At 37.9% G+C, this 20,389-nt stretch overlaps 1 protein-coding gene across 2 annotated transcripts in view; it reads left to right on the top strand.

The window, feature by feature from the left end:
• Positions 1 to 20,389, top strand: part of bcam (basal cell adhesion molecule (Lutheran blood group)) — a 193,960-nt gene that overhangs the window by 149,725 nt on the left and 23,846 nt on the right. For both annotated transcript variants that reach the window (XM_062063945.1, XM_062063946.1), the window contains exons 10-12: positions 8,169 to 8,310; positions 12,781 to 12,905; positions 17,503 to 17,644. In XM_062063945.1, coding sequence (XP_061919929.1) covers positions 8,169 to 8,310; positions 12,781 to 12,905; positions 17,503 to 17,644 — 409 coding nt within the window. The remainder of the gene's footprint in view (positions 1 to 8,168; positions 8,311 to 12,780; positions 12,906 to 17,502; positions 17,645 to 20,389) is intronic.

Here is a 20,389-nt window from a genome sequence, read left to right as displayed (position 1 = left end):
GTGCTGCTTTTATTTTGAAAAGTATTATTTATGGGCGTGTGTCCGTGTGTAACCTGCGAGTGAAGGTGCACATGCAGCGACAAGTGATGCACGGTTTACACCCGAGACGCTAAAAAGAGTAATGTTGATGAAGAATGCCGTGTTTCCAACAAGACATGGACTGCCAAGCAACGTTCCCTCTAAGGTGCGTGCCTGCACAATTGCGCACTGCTCAAGCGTCCGCTGCGCGCAGCAAATATATGCCGCGCACCAAATCAAATCCCATCTGAATTCTAAACAAAATAAACATATTTATTCTATGTAATTTTGCAATGCAACTTTGAGTGACAGTGACAACAAGCGGCCCTAACGGTGTTCGTCAACACCGTTCAATTGAACGCCGTTCAATTATTGTAACGTCTATCGAGATGCTTCGAGGACAGGAATTATATCGATCACTTTATTGAGCAAAACTGTTTATATTCGGACATAACCACACCAAAAACATGAGTAAAACAATTCTATCTGGAAAAGCTAGTCATTTTCTGCCGTACAAACCAGGCCAAAACCAACTTGTCATCTGTCACCAACACGCATACCACTAAACCACTGGTGCGTTTATGGCCACACAAAAAGTCGGACAACTCAAACACCACACAAAGTTACACTATGACTCCTCAGTCATACGTGTGCTTATTTTACTGTCATTTATTATTAATGTTAATTTATTTATATTAGTCATGGAATGCTGTTAGTATTACTATTATTATTTATTATTATTATTATTATTATTATTATTATTATTATTATTATTTATCTTACGGTATATATCAAAAATAATATTGAGCAAAATTTAATTGAAATATTGTCGATGTGGCGCTCATGCGGCCCCCGGTAAAAATTAATTGCCCACCCCTGTATTATGGTAAGAGTCATTCAAATAACTATAACATATAGAACATGCTATACGTTTACCAAACAATCTGTCACTCCTAATCGCTAAATCCCATGAAATCTTAAACGTCTAGTCTCTTACGTGAATGAGCTAAATAATAATATTTGATATTTTACGCTAATGTGTTAATAATTTCACACATAAGTCGCTCCTGAGTATAAGTCGCACTCCCAGCCAAACTATGAAAAAAACTGCGACTTGTAGTCTGAAAAATACGGTATATACACTATATTGCCAAAAGTATTTGGCCACCTGCCTTGACTCACATATGAACTTGAAGTGCCATCTCATGGAATTGTCCAAAATCCTTTGGTATCCTGGAGCATTCAAAGTTCCTTTCACTGGAACTCAGGGGCCAAGCCCAACTCCTGAAAAACCAACCCCACACCATAATTCCTCCTCTATGCGCTTCAGCATCCGCTGACCCCTCTCTGTCAGTTTACCTGGCCTACCACTTCCTGGCTGAGTTGCTGTTGTTCCCAAACTCTTCACTTTTCTTATAATAAAGTTCACTTTGGTATATTTAGGAGCGAGGAAATTTCACGACTGGATTTGTTGCACAGGTGGCATCCTATGACAGTTCCACGCTGGAAATCACTGAGAGCGGCCCATTTCGCAAATGTTTGTAGAAACAGTCTCTATGCCTAAGTGCTTGATTTTATTAGGTTGAAAGAAAATGCGAGGCACTTTCAGTATTCAGACGCAGTTGCTGTTTTTGGAGTTTCCCAGTGTTGTTGCTGACATACCACTGGCAGCTGATTGATACTCTGTGCTTGTAATGCAAAGGATGTTTTTTTATATCTATTGTTGTGTCTGCTCGGGGCCAGCCACTGTTTATTTGTGTCCCTAATGTGGAGAGAATACCATGAGAAAAGCTCGGGTTCGAGTTGACCGACTGACTTCCATTTGTTATCTCCGTGTTTGTGCGTGTGAACATGTGCTTTTCCCACAGTCGCGCCGTCACTGGACACAACATTAGGTACAGCTCTACCAGGGCTTTGTCAAAAAAATAAGAAACCCAGATTATTAGAAACCACTCTCGGTTGTACTGTATTGTTGATAATAGAGGTAATCATTGTTATTATTCGTTATCAATAGCGCTATTTCTATTGGTATTTGTATCGCTCCATTTGTAATGTAATTTGTCATTACACTACATTGTCATTTCTGTATTATTAATATGTCATAATTAGAGATGTCCGATAATATCGGCCGATATATGCGTTAAAATGTAATATCGGAAATTATCGGTATCGTTTTTTTTATTATCGGTATCGTTTTTTTTTGTTTGTTTGTTTTTTTTGTTGTTTTTTTTTAATTAAATCAACATAAAAAACACAAGATACACTTACAATTAGTGCACCAACCCAAAAAACCTCCCTCCCCCATTTACACTCATTCACACAAAAGGGTTGTTTCTTTCTGTTATTAATATTCTGCTTCCTACATTATATATCAATATATATCAATACAGTCTGCAAGGGATACAGTCCGTAAGCACACATGATTGTGCGTGCTGCTGCTCCACTAATAGTACTAACCTTTAACAGTTAATTTTACTAATTTTCATTCATTACTAGTTTCTATGTAACTGTTTTTATATTGTTGTACTTTCTTTTTTATTCAAGAAAATGTTTTTAATTTATTTATCTTGTTTTATTTTACAATTTTTTTTAAAAAGGACTTTATCTTCACCATACCTGGTTGTCCAAATTAGGCATAATAATGTGTTAATTCCACGACTGCATATATCGGTTGATATCGGTATCGGTAATTAAAAAGTTGGACAATATCGGATATCGGCAAAAAGCCATTATCGGACATCCCTATTCATAATATAAATAGGATATTTGTACATATCCTATTTGCTGATGTTGTTATAGTTGTGTTTGCTGTTGTTGTTGTTGTCTCTCTGTCTTATCCCCTTTTTGTCCCCACAATTTCCCCCTCTGTCTTCCTTTTTTTCTCTTTCCATCCCCTCCTTCTCCGGCGCGGCTGCACCAAATGATAATATAAATACATTTAATAAAGTCAAATACAAATAAGGCAACAAGAGAAGTATACCACACTTCTCTTTTGTAAAGTACATTTGTACAGCCGATATGGGCATCTACATCAACTATATGATTTGCCTGAGTAGCTAGACTGGACAAAAAAAATTTAAAAAAACAAAACCACTCCCGGTATACTAAACAATGAACAATACAATAATAAACAATAAAACTGAACCAAGTAATCATTTAACGTTTGTTCCCCTATTCAGAAGTTGACATTCTGGGCTACTATGTGCTGTAACTCGTGTCTAGTCGTCATTTTTGGTGTGTCTTTAAAGGCCAGAGAAAATAGTTTGTACTCTCTAGAGCAGGGGTGGGCAATTAATTTTTACCGGGGGCCGCATGAGCAACCCGAGCACTGCTGGAGGGCCACATCGACAATATTTCAATTAAATTTTGCTCAATATTATTTTTGATATATACCATAAGATAAATAATAATAATAATAATAATAATAATAATACTTTCATTTAACCTAACTTAACTTTATACCAAAAGCACTGCTTTGGAAATCATTTGTACCCCTTTCAGAGATCACATTTAGTTCCCTTTAAACATCCTCATGTTGCACAATGAAATGTAAGCATAGGATGAAGTGTGCATTCCTGTAACTTTCTCTAGTAACAGCATTCCATGATTAATATAAATAAATTAACATTAATAATAAATGACAGTAAAATAAGCACACGTATGACTGAGGAGTCATAGTGTAACTTTGTGTGGTGTTTGAGTTGTCCGACTTTTTGTGTGGCCATAAACGCACCAGTGGTTTAGTGGTATGCGTGTTGGTGACAGATGACAAGTTGGTTTTGGCCTGGTTTGTACGGCAGAAAATGACTAGTTTTTCGAGATAGAAGAGTTTTACTCATGTTTTTGGTGTGGTTGTGGCCAAATATGAACAGTTTTGCTCAATAAAGTGATGGATATAATTCCTGGCCTCGAAGCATCTCGATAGACGTTACAATAATTGGACGGTGTTCAATTGAACGGTGTTGACGAACACCGTTAGGGCCGCGTGTTGTCACTGTCACTCAGAGTTGCATTGCAAAATTACACATAATTAATGTGTTTATTTTGTTTAGAATTCAGATGGGATTTGATTTGGTGCGCGGCATATATTTGCTGTGCGCAGAGGACGCTTGAGCAGTGCGCAATTGCGCAGGCGCGCACCTTAGAGGGAACGTTGCTTGGCAGTCCATGTCTTGTTGGAAACACGCCATTCGTAATCAACTTTTCTCTTTTTAGTGTCTCGGGTGTAAACCGTGCATCACTTGTCGCTGTGCACCTTCACTCACAGGTTACACACGGACATAAATAACACTTTTCAAAATAAAAGCAGCACAGTTGTATTTCGCACACGACATAGATGTTTTTTCAACTTTATTTTGTAATTTGTGATTGCAGCTGTTCACATTCACTCACAATCACGCACGCGCATACGTCCACACGGAAGTAATACAGATAACGCTTTTCAAAACAAAAGCAGCACCGTTGTATTGCACACTCGACATAGATACTTTTTAAAATGTATTTTGTAATTTATGATTGGCCTCACGCGGGCCGGACAGGGACGCACAAAGGGCCGGATGTGGCCCGCGGGCCGCAGAATGCCCAGGTCTGCTCTAGGGAGTTCCACAAGGGTCAATCTTAGAACCACCACTTTTTTTTTTTTTTTGTAGAAGTCTAATTTTACAAATTTTACAAAAAGTTTGTGTTCAACTTGAAGATCCGGCATGGGAAAAGATCAAACCCTCTCCAAGATGTTAGGACATTTTCAGTAGCAGGTGAAGTGTTTTAATTTGGACCTGATATGTACAGTACAGGCCAAAAGTTGGGACACACCTTCTCATTTGTTTTCTTTATTTTCATGACTATTTACATTGTAGATTGTCACTGAAGGCATCAAAACTATGACATCTGTGAAGGGAAAACCATTTCAGGTGACAACCTCTTGAAGCTCATCGAGAGAATGCCAAGAGTGTGCAGAGCAGTAATTAGCGCAAAGGGTGGCTATTTTGAAGAAACTAGAATATAAAACATGTTTTCAGTTATTTCACCTTTTTTTGTTAAGTACATAACTCCGCATGTGTTCATTCATAGTTTTGATGCCTTCAGTGACAATCTACAACAGTCATAGTCATTGAATGAGAAGGTGTGTCCAAACTTTTGGCCTGTACTGTATGAAAGATCAATGTGCCTGAATATAAGATTTTTTGGGCCTTTTTCAAACTGTTTTCTTGGCAAAAAAATACTGACGTATATTCAAGTCGTTCCAATAAAACCCAAACATTGCATAAAGCACCTAGATCAAATGCACAGTACTGTATTACATTGTGACTATCACTGCAGCTGTACTATTAATTGCAAGGAGAATGTAAAAAAAACTCCTAAAAAAAAAACATGCATTACATTTAAATGACGGTTTAATGTTGATAGAGTGTTCATTCATAGTTGTGATGCCTTCAGTGACAATCTACAATGTAAATAGTCATGAAAATAAAGAAAACACATTGAATGAGAAGGTGTGTCCAAACTTTTGGCCTGTACTGTATTTGTGTTTTTGTTTTGTGGGGTCAGCATTGCGTCTCTTTGATTTGTCATTTTCCTTTTCTGTTTTTTGAAATGACAAATTGTTTGACGGCCTGTGTGGCCGCAGTTTGGAAATTTACTCCAGAGAACAAGGTGAAAGAGAAACAACATAAAAAAATAATATTTAAAGTTGAAATATTTGAAGTCCTTAATCACATCTCTTGTGTCGGATGTCATTATGTTGTCCAGTGAGTATATTTGCAATGCCAAGGGTCAATTAGGGGTGGATAAAAATCCCGCCTTAGTGCAGGCCTGGGCAATTATTTTGATTCGGGGGGACCAAATTTAGAGAAAACATGTGTCTGGGGGCCGGTATATCTGGGGCCGTACTTATCAAGCTTCTTAGAGTGCCATTTTACACTTAAGTCCTGAAAATTTGCGAAATTTAGTCCTACTCTCAAACTTAAGAATAAAAGCTTTTTATCAACGTTCTTAAGTCTAAGAATCACTCCTACTCTCCACGATATTTAAGAGACCTTCAGAGGTGTCTTAAGTGGTTAGGAGTTGCCAGCAGGGGATGGCACTGAGGCGAGAGAGACGTGCGCGAACGTTCACGGAACGGAACAATGTTTGTTTGTTTTTTGATGACGAGCAGCTGATCAAACGGTATCGTTTAGACAGAGCGGATATTATTTTTGTCACAGATTTAATACTTTTCGATTCCTTGTTGATTTCTGCATGTGTCTGCAGTGGGCTAGTATATATAGAGCCACCCACACCAGTTTCAAATTAGTTGCCTAATTAATGAATTGGAAAGAAAATGTTATGACAGTAGCGTATGTGTGTGGCCGTGAGGTGAATGACGTCAGTGAGTGTGTGGGCGAGAGAAGAGAGGGAGCGGTAGCGTGAGTGCCGGCGGGGACTAGTTTGTTTCGTATTATTTTGTAGTTTATTGTCAAAATATACACTCCCATTGTCCACTTAAATATTTCCAAGATATTTCTTTATTCTTAGACAACGGATTCCCTTCCGTGATTGGTCATTTCTATGGACACAGAAATGACGTCACCTAAAATTCCGTTTACGGCACATAGTAATGTCGTAATTCAGCTCTGAGTGTGACACTTAAGATTCAGTCCTACACTTCGCTGAAAGTGTGAGTAAGACGCTTGATAACTAACTTTTAAGTGCAGCTTTCAGCGAAGAATTTATTTACTCTTAAGTCAACTCTTAGCAGACTTCTTAGGAGTAATTCTAAGAAGCTTGATAAGTACGGCCCCTGATTTTCAGGCACACTAATACAAAACCTCACAATAATGTCTGATTGAATGCTTAAAACGTTATGACAGACCACCTTAAAAATCGGAATGGAATTTTACATTTTTTTCCTGAATGAGACACATAGCATATACATGAAAATAAACAATGTGGGATTTACAATATTAACTATGAACGATAAAACACTGAATATTGACAACATATGAACGTCACAACCCCTAACCGTCGACATATTTTACAAACAAGAGAAAAGCAACAAAAATGCAACAAACACAGCGAAATATGAATGCGAAGGGTAAAATAAACCCAACCTACAATCTGATACATCTGATATATCACTAAGTTTTAGAAGTTTGTTGTAAAAATCTCCTTCCTCGTCTGTCCCTGACACCCACATTTCAGGCTTGCTCTGGAAACACTCTGTGGAAACGCTCCCCTCCCACACTGCTTGGTGCCTCGTCTGAGCTGCTGTGACTTAGATTACCATAGTAACTAATTAGATTACCATAGTAACTAGTATATCATGCAAAAGCGCAGATTGCAACCATTAAAATACTTTGTATAGTTCAAGACTTACGGTCATTTGAAAACATCACTGCACATCATAATGGCAGCTACACTTTCCATCTTAAAAAAAAGGCCCCCGGGCCTTAATTTGCCCAGGTCTGCCTTAGTGAGTGTGTGGCACACCCACTTGCTGTATTGACAATGCACTGATACTGTATTGGCGTTTCGTAATGGCACCATCTTCTGGATTGAAAAAGGCACTATGTATGACCTGCAGATAAAATTAAAAGTTAGAAAAGTTCAGAGTTTCTTTCAAACGCCTGTAGAGTTTGCCCTCTAGTGGGTCCTCCTGACCACCACACACTGGCACAAGGTTGGATCAAGTCTTTTATTTTCATCAACCAGTATGATTTGCTTTTTCGGCAGTATATAGATAGGACTTTTCAGTCCGGCGTGTCTCTGCTTTGCTCTCTAGTGTCTCTCTCTCGCTCCAACTCCAACCACGTGTCTCGGGCCGGCTGCTGCTAATAAGGGCGACAGGTGATTAGATAACCTGCCCCAGCTGGGTAATCCACTCACCTGCCGCTGGCTTCGAGGCCGGTCCTTACACACCCCGCTCCGCGGCAGGCCCGCAGACCACGCCCCCCTCCACAGCCAAGGAATAGGAATATACAACGTACAATTGAGGCCAATAAGCCAACAGGAGAAGAACACCATTTCCCTAATTTTATGCCAAAATGTTGTCCAATACTTCAGAACTTTTTTTAGTTTTTAGATCAATGACGGTGACGAAAACCGAAGTCAGTTGACCCATCATCACCAGGGTCAATATAGGGCTGACATTTTCGCTGCTTTTATCCCCGCAGGGCTCCGAGGTCCTCTCTCAGGATGGAACTCTCTCGATACAGGACGTGTCCTACACTGAAGCCGGAGACTACATGTGTGTCGGAGCCGTGCCGTCAGTGCCGCGACTGACAGCCCAGTCGAGCGTCACCCTCACTGTCAAAGGTACCTCATGGACACTACAAAATAACTAGGGTTGGGTATCGTTTGAATTCGAACGATTCCGATTCCTGACGATTCTCGATTCCGATTCTTTTAAGAGGCAGGGTCAAAAAAAAGTTTAGGATATTTTAAATGAGCTAGCTAACCTACAGTCTTTCTGAATGAAATAGTCTGACATTCTCCATCAATTTTAATTCCATTAACTTTTTATGAACTTTACTATAAATTCCTCACAGGGCTGTTTTCAACTAGAATATATATATCAAATCTATGAACTTGAATATAAATATTATAAATTATCAATACATTTTCCCAGGGGTACACTTTCCTCAAGAGAGCTTTATTTTTGAAAACCTCACGAAAACACATTTACACATAAGTGTATGATGCTGCAGGAAACCTCATTAAAACACCTTTAAACATAAGTGTATGATGCTGCAGGAAACCTCATTAAAACACCTTTAAACATAAGTGTATGATGCTGCAGGAAACCTCATGAAAACACCTTTACACATAAGTGTATGATGCTGCAGGAAACCTCATGAAAACACCTTTACACATAAGTGTATGATGCTGCAGGAAACCTCATGAAAACACCTTTACACATAAGTGTATGATGCTGCAGGAAACCTCATGAAAACACCTTTACACATAAGTGTATGATGCTGCAGGAAACCTCATGAAAACACCTTTACACATAAGTGTATGATGCTGCAGGAAACCTCATGAAAACACCTTTACACATAAGTGTATGATGCTGCAGGTACTTAAAAATGTTAGCGTGCTCCCACTGATGGGCTAACCTGGTGCAGAAAAGCAAATAAACAATAAGAAACAACTTGCAAAAGCCAGTCCAGATTAGCAGCAGGTACAGTATAAAATCAGAGACAGTTCTTGTTTAGGAAAATGACCATATCCGCCTTCTCAGGCAGGATGCGTGAGCGTTCTGGACGGATAGTGTCTCCTGCTGTGGAAAATACACGTTCGCTGGGTGTGGAAGAAGCTTGAACGCATAAATAGGAGAAAGCGAGATCTGACAGCAAAGGATAAGTCTTTTGTTGCTCCCACCACCATGCAGCAGGGTCGTCAGACATAAGTATCGGTGGAACGTCCTGGTACATCTGCAGCTCTCTCTCCACTCGTTTCTTGATGGGCATGGAGCTCTGTTATTTCGCGGTTATTTCATTTTTTTTTGTAAAGTAAAGCCACACTTTCGACCGCCGACGCCCGCTATCCATGCTTGAGCTTGACTGACTCGCTCGGCTATGCTAACACTTCCGGCGGTGGGCGCTTCTTCGTTGGTGTTCAGCGGCTTCTTCTTCCGGTTCGGCGGACATATTCTTTTCCTGTCTGCGGACTGGGTATCGAAACTAGGAATCGAAATTTAAACTTTTGAACGATTCCGGGAGAATCACAAAGTTAGTCCCGGTTCCAATCGATACTCGATACCCAACCCTAAAAATAACCCTCTGAAGGAGGAGACTTTGAGAAAAAAAAAATAAGAATAAAAAATTTAAAAAATTTAAAAAAAGAAAAAAAAAGAAAAATTAAAAAAGAAAATTACTGCTTCAATGTAGCAAACCACCAACAGACTGGTGTGATGACCACAGAGCAGGGATATTCTTATTTTGAATACTCCGTAGAACCAGCGTCCTTTACAGTAGACTTTTTTTTTGTTGTTGTCTATTTTAGAGTTACGGGAGCCCTCAGCTCTTCTTTCAGACCTTCTGCAAAAAAAGCTAGTTAATGATCATTTCTATAACAGCACTTTAGTGTTTATTTACAGAACCCAAAAGCAGTGAAGTTGGTACGTTGTGTAAATGGTAAATAAAAACAAAATACAATGATTTGCAAATCCTTTTCAACTTATATTCAATTGCATAGACTGCAAAGACAAGATATTTAACGTTCAAACTGAGAAACTTAATTTTTTTTTGCAAATAATCATTAACTTAGATTTTAATGGCAGCAACACATTGCAAAAAAGTCGGCACAAGGGCATTTTTACCACTGTATTACATGGCCTTTCCTTTTAACAACACTCAGTAAACGTTTGGGAACTGAGGAGAGCAATTTTTGAGGCTTTTCAGGTGGAATTCTTTCCCATTCTTGCTTGATGTACAGCTTAAGTTGTTGAACAGTGCGGGGGTCTCTGTTGTGGTATTTTAGGCTTCATAATGCACCACACATTTTCAATGGGAGAAACATCTAGACTACAGGCAGGCCAGTCTAGTACCCGCACTCTTTTACTACAATTCAATTGAATAGACTGCAAAGACAAGATACTTAATGTTCAAACTGGTAAACTTTATTATTTTTTGCAAATAATAGCTCATTTGAAATTTGATGCCTGCAACATGTTTCAAAAAAGCTGGCACAAGTGGCAAAAAAGAATGGGAAAGTTGAGGAATGCTCATCAAACACTTATTTGGAACATCCCACAGGTGAACAGGCTAATTGGGAACAGGATTGGGTATAAAAGCAGCTTCCATGAAATGCTCAGTCATTCACAAACAGGGATGGGGCGAGTGTCACCACTTTGTGAACAAATGGGTAAGCAAATTGTCCAACGGTTTAAGAACAACATTTCTCAACGAGCCATTGCAAGGAATTTTGGGATTTCACCATCTACGGTCCGTAATATCATCAAAAGGTTCAGATCCCATTTTACAGATCCTCTTTGACCTGTGATTCACATTGGTTCTGTTTTGAAGTCATGGTCCGCAACATCCACTGCAAAAAGTCAGTGTTCAAAAACAAGAAAAAAAAATACAAACATTTGGGGTATTTATTTGAACTAAGCAACATTATCTGCCAATAGAACAAGAAAAGTTGGCTTGTCAAGACTTTCCAAAACAAGTCAAATTAGCTAACTTCAATGAACCCAAAAATATCTTAAAATACCGTAATTTCCGGACTATAAGCCGCTACTTTTTCCCCTCGTTCTGGTCCCTGCGGCTTATACAAGGGTGCGGCTTATATACGGCCTGTTCTTCTCCGACACCGACGAAGAGGATTTTGGTGGTTTTAGTACGCAGGAGGAAGACGATGACACAATGATTAAAGACTGACTGGTTATTTTGATAACGTACAGGCGAGCACTTTGTGTTACTTTGCACCGTTGTATTATTTGTACTCTGCACGAATGCTATTCGCCATGTTAAAAATGTGAAAGTTTGATTGAATGATTGAAAGATTTATTGTTAATAAATGGGACGCTTTGTGTTCCCAAACAGTCATCTCTGTCCCGACAATCCCCTCCGTGGTAGCAGGAACCCCTATATACTACGCTAATTACACATCAAAACCCTGCGGATTATAGTCGGGTGCGGCTTATATATGGAGCAATCTGTATTTTCCCCTAAATTTAGCTGGTGCGGCTTATAGTCAGGTGCGGCTTATAGTCCGGAAATTACGGTAAGTATATTCTCACTAATAACAAGTGCACTTTTCTTGGTAGAAAAAACAAATATGATACCTTTTTTCTCAATATGTTGAAAAATATTCTTAAATGAAGTAAATGCAAGAGCCATTATCTTGACATAATGATATGCAAACTTATACTAAAAACTAGTTTATTGTTCTTAATGGAAAGGCAACAAGGCAACCGCTTGTTACTCTCGGGGTCTACGAGCCGCTCAAGCAAATCATATTGTCTAAAAATGCATTTTTCCATCGATAACATGACATCATCGCGCCAAGTGCTTGCTCTTTCAGTCAATTAGTGTGCATATATACAGCCCGGCCCCCCGGCCAAAACATTTTTAATTGTAATTTTGAAGAATTCATCTGAATGTGCGTGAACTACTTCTGTTCAAAATAGTTAGATGTTAAATGTTTAAATATTAACTGTCAGTTTACTGTACTGTGCCAACTGTACTACTATATGAGTATGTATTTTCTATTGTTTCATTGGAAATAAAACAGCAAAGTCCATTTGGCTGTCATCTGCTTTAATTATGAGAAAAAACTGTGTCAAAGTCATGATTTTTTTGTTCATGCTTGAAATAAGAAAGTATTACTTTAAAAAAGCAGTTTTATACTTGTGAGTGTTGATGACACAGCTTTTCAACACTTGATATACTCCTTTTAAGCATGTTTTACTCAATGTAGGTCATAAAATCTCAGCAACAAGATCATTTAGGACCAAAACACTAAAAACAAGTAAAACACTCTAACATAAAATCTGCTTGGTGAGAAGAATGATCTTATCAGACAGAAAATAAGCAAATATCACCCTTATTTGAGATATTTCATCTTACTTAGATTTCAGTTTTTGCAGTGCATCTATTTGAGAGTTTGGAGTTATCTTCCAATAACAAGCTTGTGCATGCCAACAGGATGCTAACAATGCACGTTAGTCAGGAAGGACATAGCACAGTTGGAGGAAGCCGCTAAGCGAGGGCGTCGCTTCCCTACCTCGTTGGACACGCCCGACATTGCTAATGTCATTTTTTTTTTGGTGCTATTTAGGAAAGCCAATGATCGAGGCGCCTATCGCCGGAGAAGTGTCCAAGGAAGGAGACATGGTGACCCTCAGGTGCTCGTCCTACGGGTCCCCCGCCCCTCAGTTCACCTGGAAGCCCTCAGGAAAAGAGGTAGGAGGGTGAATCATTTCCAAAATGAAGCAATAAAAAAAACAGATCAACTGAACTTCACACGGGTTCACTGAGCTCGGGAGGGATAAAATTTTTTTTAAAAAGTCCCGTTTTACTCCTACATTTAACAAATCATGTGCTGAATTTGTGAGAAGAAAAGCCCACAGGCTGCTGCTTGGCATGGCATGAAATAAAATAATAAAACAGGATAAAAAGATAATGAGTCCTCTTTAACTCGGCTCGTTTCATGTGCGAATGCTGACTGTGGCAGTTTTACAGCATTGAAAAGGGTGTTGGCTTTGCACAAATATCCATGTTTTAAGAGTTCAAAGAAGTTTGTGGTTTGAAAAAATATCATCACTCACTAGCGGTGCGACGGTACGTACTTTACCTTTACCCTCAGGTGACAAAGGTTGACTTTTTTTCAATACAATCAGTACATTTTTGCTGTATTTTCAGCATAATGTGTATTTCATTTTACATGATTTTCCAAAGGCTTTTGTATTCCATGTTACATTTTGAAAAATGTCAAGGTCCAATTCTGCCGATACACTGGCAGTTATTCGACAACACCCCAAAGCCAAACAGGACACTTAAACCAAGGCTTAGTGGCCACATGCGTGGACAGCACCTTTTAGCTCTTATTTCCAAAATTGTGACCACTACTGAATTGAGGTCTTATGGCCGCTTATGTGGACACTTATACTGCCATCTGGTGGTGTCATAAGAGTATAACATACAATGGAATTGTATGTAAGTGTAAAAATAAGAATTAGCATGTCACTAAACTTGAAGTACACGTTTGTGTACTTATGGACTAAGTACATACTATCAAAAGATTATTCTAAGTTTTTATTCTAATTATATATGTATATGTATATTAGGGCTGGGAATCTTTGGGTGTCCCACGATTCGATTCTAGGGGTCACGATTCGATTCACAATCGATTTTTTTCGATTCAAAAACGATTTTTTTTTTTTTTTTTTAAACAATACACAACAATACCATTATAATGCAATACAATTTAATTTTGGAGTTCTGAACTTGTAATTTCTTGCGGTGTTTATTAAGTGGTAATATGTCACATTTGTCCCAATTAACTTTATACCCTGATAAACAGCCATATTCAGTGATGACATTATTGATATAAAGAAGACAGGAGTTAACATGTGACAGGTAAAAAAATTATGTCGTCACAATACACCGATAGCTTATTATACTGAGAGCCAATATTTATACCATGAATATTATTTTCACTTCTTTTTTTTGCAGCTAAGGGTTCAATAACCAAATTAAATACCCCTAATATATATATATATATATATATATATATATATATATATATATATATATATATATATATATATATATATATATATATATATATATATATATATATATATATATATATATATATATATATATATAAAGGTTTATTTGAAATAGGGACAGCATAGATATCTGAAACAGTTATACAATGTATGCATCATAGTGTTTGTAGCTAAAGCTAATTTACAACACTTTTCCCCAACAACAACAACACAGATCTAGCATCATTAAAATAGGACAATAAAAAGAATGAGGCAAAGAGGAGTCCATAATAATGATAATAGTAATAATACAGACAAAGTGCAAACTAGATAAAAGCCAATAATAATAATAACACAGACAAAGTGCAGACTACATAAAAACCAATTAGTAAAAATGAGTAAAAACTAAACATGGGAACACGGTTGTTGCTCAACTAGCCACAATTGTGTTTGTTTTTTGAAAGTGACAAGTGCAGGTATACTTTTCAAAGTGTCAGGTAGAGAGTTCCATAGTTGTGGTCCTTTTATTGAAAAGGCAGTCTGGACAAAAGATGTTATGCTATTAGGGTCCAATAAGCCCAAATAGCAAAGAGAAATTAAAATAAAGCATGTAAACAAACAGCTTGGGCCTTAAGAAGTTAAAGGGAACTACACTTTTTTTTTACCAAGCATTTTTTCGTGTCGTCCTAAATGACTGTCAAAGTGTACCAACTTGTCGGAATACCTACTCAGACTTCTTCTGTCCAGGTGAGATGCATGATCGATGATCTAAAACAGAGGTGTCAAACTACAGCCCGAGGGCCGGATCAGGCCATAGTGGATCTAACATAATAGTGTGAGAGTCCAGTCCATAGTGGATCTAACATAATAGTGTGAGAGTCCAGTCCATAGTGGATCTAACATAATAGTGTGAGAGTCCAGTCCATAGTGGATCTAACATAATAGTGAGAGTCCAGTCCATAGTGGATCTAACATGATAGTGTGAGAGTCCAGTCCATAGTGGATCTAACATAATAGTGTGAGAGTCCAGTCCATAATGGATCAAACATAATAGTGTGAGAGTCCAGTCCATAGTGGATCTAACATAATAGTGAGAGTCCAGTCCATAGTGGATCTAACATAATAGTGTGAGAGTCCAGTCCATAGTGGATCTAACATAATAGTGTGAGAGTCCAGTCCATAGTGGATCAAACATAATAGTGTGAGAGTCCAGTCCATAGTGGATCTAACATAATAAAGTGAGAGTCCAGTCCATAGTGGATCTAACATAATAGTGTGAGAGTCCAGTCCATAGTGGATCTAACATAATAGTGAGAGTCCAGTCCATAGTGGATCTAACATAATAAAGTGAGAGTCCAGTCCATAGTGGATCTAACATAATAGTAAGAGTCCAGTCCACAGTGGATCTAACATAATAGTGTGAGAGTCCAGTCCATAGTGGATCTAACATAATAGTGTGACAGTCCAGTCCATAGTGGATCTAACATAATAGTGTGACAGTCCAGTCCATAGTGGATCTAACATAATAGTGTGAGAGTCCAGTCCATAGTGGATCTAACATAATAGTGTGACAGTCCAGTCCATAGTGGATCTAACATAATAGTGTGAGAGTCCAGTCCATAGTGGATCTAACATAATAGTGTGAGAGTCCAGTCCATAGTGGATCAAACATAATAGTGTGAGAATCCAGTCCATAGTGGATCTAACATAATAAAGTGAGAGTCCAGTCCATAGCGGATCTAACATAATAGTGTGAGAGTCCAGTCCATAGTGGGTCTAGCATAATATTGTGAGAGTTCAGTCCATAGTGGATCTAGTTCAAAGTGTGAGAGTCCAGTAGTCCATAGTGGATATAGCTCATAGTGTGAGTCCAATCCATAGTGGATCTAACATAATAGTGAGAGTCCAGTCCATAGTAGATCTAACATAATAGTGTGAGAGTCCAGTCCATAGTGGATCTAACATAATAGTGAGAGTCCAGTCCATAGTGGATCTAACATAATAGTGAGAGTCCAGTCCATAGTGGATCTAACATAATAGTGTGAGAGTCCAGTCCATAGTGGATCTAACATAATAGTGAGAGTCCAGTCCATAGTGGATCTAACATAATAGTGTGAGAGTCCAGTCCATAGTGGATCTAACATAATAGTGTGAGAGTCCAGTCCATAGTGGATCTAACATAATAGTGTGAGAGTCCAGTCCATAGTGGGTCTAGCATAATATTGTGAGAGTTCAGTCCATAGTGGATCTAGTTCAAAGTGTGAGAGTCCAGTAGTCCATAGTGGATATAGCTCATAGTGTGAGTCCAATCCATAGTGGATCTAACATAATAGTGAGAGTCCAGTCCATAGTGGATCTAACATAATAGTGAGAGTCCAGTCCATAGTGGATCTAACATAATAGTGTGAGAGTCCAGTCCATAGTGGATCTAACATAATAGTGAGAGTCCAGTCCATAGTGGATCTAACATAATAGTGAGAGTCCAGTCCATAGTGGATCTAACATAATAGTGAGAGTCCAGTCCATAGTGGATCTAACATAATAGTGAGAGTCCAGTCCATAGTGGATCTAACATAATAGTGTGAGAGTCCAGTCCATAGTGGATCTAACATAATAGTGAGAGTCCAGTCCATAGTGGATCTAACATAATAGTGTGAGAGTCCAGTCCATAGTGGATCTAACATAATAGTGTGAGAGTCCAGTCCATAGTGGATCTAACATAATAGTGAGAGTCCAGTCCATAGTGGATCTAACATAATAGTGTGAGAGTCCAGTCCATAGTGGATCTATCATAATAGTGTGAGAGTCCAGTCCATAGTGGGGCCAAGAGGGGATCATCTTGAATGGAGACATAAAAAACTGAAAACTGCCCGCTGGTAATTATTCAATAAATAGAATGCAAAATAAATATAATAAATAAAATAGAATATAGTACTTTGCAAGGTTTCAGGAAATATAAAGTTTCTTATTTTAGAGCTATATAAAATTATTTTAGAGCTATATAAAATAAACATTGATTGATTGATTGATTATTGGCTAAAGTGCAACATTAATAGTCTCAGCTTGTTGCGTCGTTCCCCATCTCCACTGACTTATATTTTCTCTTATCCACTTGTCTTTTACTCCGTTGTTTTGTTAACCTTTTTGGTCATACCTCGTGTGCCTGTGTACTTATCGAAAGAGCCGAGGAATACGTCTACCGTTACGCCCCCTGTCAATCACCACTGCATCAACAGAACGTGTGAACGTGTTTTGATTATACGACGTGTGCTTGTGTTGTCGCCCAGTCAGTGACGGTGGAAGGCATCAAGGTGGTGAGCACCGTCATCCTCCCGGCCACCGCTGACGTCATGAATGGCGGCGTGACCTGCGAGGTCGCCAACGAGCACGGAACAGATAGCAAGGCCTTCGTCGTATCTCTCAAAAGAGGTCAGATGCCATTTTATCTCCATCAAAGTGGATGCTTTCCATTTGACCGTGAGCTCTGTTGTTCTAGCCCAACTAGAAGGCAACCTTTGGTAGAAGTCCATGTTCAAGTTCATCTGACGCCTCTTTGAAAAGTCTTTGTTGCATGCACAAATTTGAAGTTGATTCTTTGGCACCATAATCACAGAAATATGAATCAAGCTTTTTCTCCAGGCACCTTTTTCCTCTGAGACAGGCCCCCGAAATGTCACAATCAGGGGAATTTATGCTTAGAATTACAAACAAAGTGGAGAGGAGTGACTTAAGAGGCAACGAAATGACAGTAATGGACTTAATATGATACCGGCAATTCTCAAATGGTTCTGGTTCTTAGCTAAGAACTCAGACAAAACACATTAGAACGTCATTGCCCAGCTAATGTCTTCTCATAAGAATGTATTAGCGAAGTCCAGAGGCACTATTTACATATGCATTTTTAGAAATGTCACTTAACGATCAACTAAAATAAGTCCCTTTCAGAGGAATATTTGAAAAAATGCAATTAATTCAAATTACTACGGAGCCCCTAAAGGGACATGGAGGAAAACAATTTTTTGATAATTTTTATTTTTTATTTTTTAGACATATATCTCGTGCGCACGAGGAACTATCTCATGCGCATGAGAAACTTTTTATAAAGTTATAAAAAATAAAAAATATTTTTTTATTTTTTTATTTAAAATTTTTTTTTAAGACATGTATCTCGTGTGCACAAGAAAAAAATTATTAATTCATTTTTTATTTTCTCGTGCGCATGAGAAACTTTTTATAAAGTTATAAAAAAATGTATTTAAAAAAATTAATTATTATATATATATATTTTTTTTTAGACATGTATCTCGTGCGCACGTGATACATGTCTAAAAAAACAAAAAAAATTATAACATTTGTTTTATTTATTTTTTTATAACTTTATAAAAAGTCTCTAATGCGCACGAGATAGTTTCTCATGCGCACGTGATACATGTCTAAAAAAACAAAAAAAATTATAACATTTTTTTATTTATTTTTTATAACTTTATAAAAAGTTTCTAATGCGCACGAGATAGTTTCTCATGCGCACGTGATACATGTCTAAAAAAACAAAAAAAATTATAACATTTTTTTATTTTTTTATAACTTTATAAAAAGTTTCTAATGCGCACGAGATAGTTTCTCATGCGCACGAGATACATGTCTAAAAATAAAAATTATAAAAATAACAATTTCCCCCATGTCCTTTTAGGGGCTCCGTAAATTACTGTTAATTTAAAAAGTATTAATTATTTTAAATGTATTTTTTTGAGAAACTCTAACTAAATGTGTTGATTTACGAATACTTTTGGGACAAAATCCTACTGAGTCCTTTTTGAGATTGTCCTCCCTTTTCAAACATTCCAAGCAGTTTAGGCATGCCATTTATCTTCTATAAATAATACATTTAAGTAAACAAATAATGTGAAGCTGAATTTGTTGTCTACTCTCTATTGAAGTACTCTTTGTACAAAATCCTACTGAATTCTCATGAGAATGTTTATAAATAATTTATAAATTTAGATGTGTTTTCATTTCAGTTAAAAATAAACATACAGTATGACTATTTACATAGTACATGTGTATATATATACAGTACAGGCCCAAAGTTTGGACACACCTTCTCTATCAGAGCGTCTTTTTTTTAATTTTCATGACTATTTACATTGTAGATTGTCACTGAAGGCATCAAAACTATGAATGAACACATGTGGAGTTACAGTATGTACTTAACAAAAAAAAGGTGAAATAAGTTAAAGTACCAATGATTGTCAAACACACACTAGGTGTGGTGAAATGTGTCCTCTGCATTTGACCCAACCCCTTGTTCACCCCCTGGGAGGTGAGGGGAGCAGTGGGCAGCAGCGTTGGCCGCGCCCGGGAATTATTTTTGGTGGTTTAACCCCCAATTCCAACCCTTGATGCTGAGTGCCAAGCAAGGAGGTAATGGGTCCCATTTTTATAGTCTTTGGTATGACTCGGCCGGGGTTTGAACTCACAACCTACCCATCTCAGGGCGGACCACTGAGTAGAAATAACTGAAAACATGTTTTATATTCTAGTTTCTTCAAAAATAGCCTCCCTTTGCTCTGATTACTGCTTTGCACACTCTTGGCATTCTCTCCATGAGCTTCAAGCACACCTGTGAAGTGAAAACCATTTCAGGTGACTACCTCTTGAAGCTCATGGAGAGAATGCCAAGAGTGTGCAAAGCAGTAATCTGAGCAAAGGGGTGGCTCTTTTGAAGAAACTAGAACATGTTTTCAGTTATTTCACCTTTGTTTGTTCAGTACATAACTCCACATGTGTTCATTCATAGTTTTGATGCCTTCAGTGACAATCTACAATGTAATAATAATAATAATAATAATGAATTGCATTTGTTACGCACTTTACATTTGTTAAAATCTCAAAGTGCTACAAAGTATTAAAAATAAAAATAGAAAGTAAGAATATATAATAAAAAAATGTAAACAATGTAAACCATTGGTCTCAGACATGCGGCCCGCGGGCCAATTGCGGCCAAATGAGGGTGGGCGTATAAACAACTTTAACACTGTTACAAATATGCGCCACACTGTGAACCCACAGCAAGCAAGGATGACAAACACATTTCGGGAGAACATCCGCGCCGTAACACAACAGAACAAATACCCAGAATCCCATGCATCCCTAACTCTTCCAGGCTACCGTATT

This window comes from Entelurus aequoreus, linkage group LG11, assembly GCF_033978785.1.
Source record: "Entelurus aequoreus isolate RoL-2023_Sb linkage group LG11, RoL_Eaeq_v1.1, whole genome shotgun sequence".
NCBI classification, from domain to species: domain Eukaryota; kingdom Metazoa; phylum Chordata; class Actinopteri; order Syngnathiformes; family Syngnathidae; genus Entelurus; species Entelurus aequoreus.
This window is presented reverse-complemented; position numbering and strand designations above follow the sequence as displayed.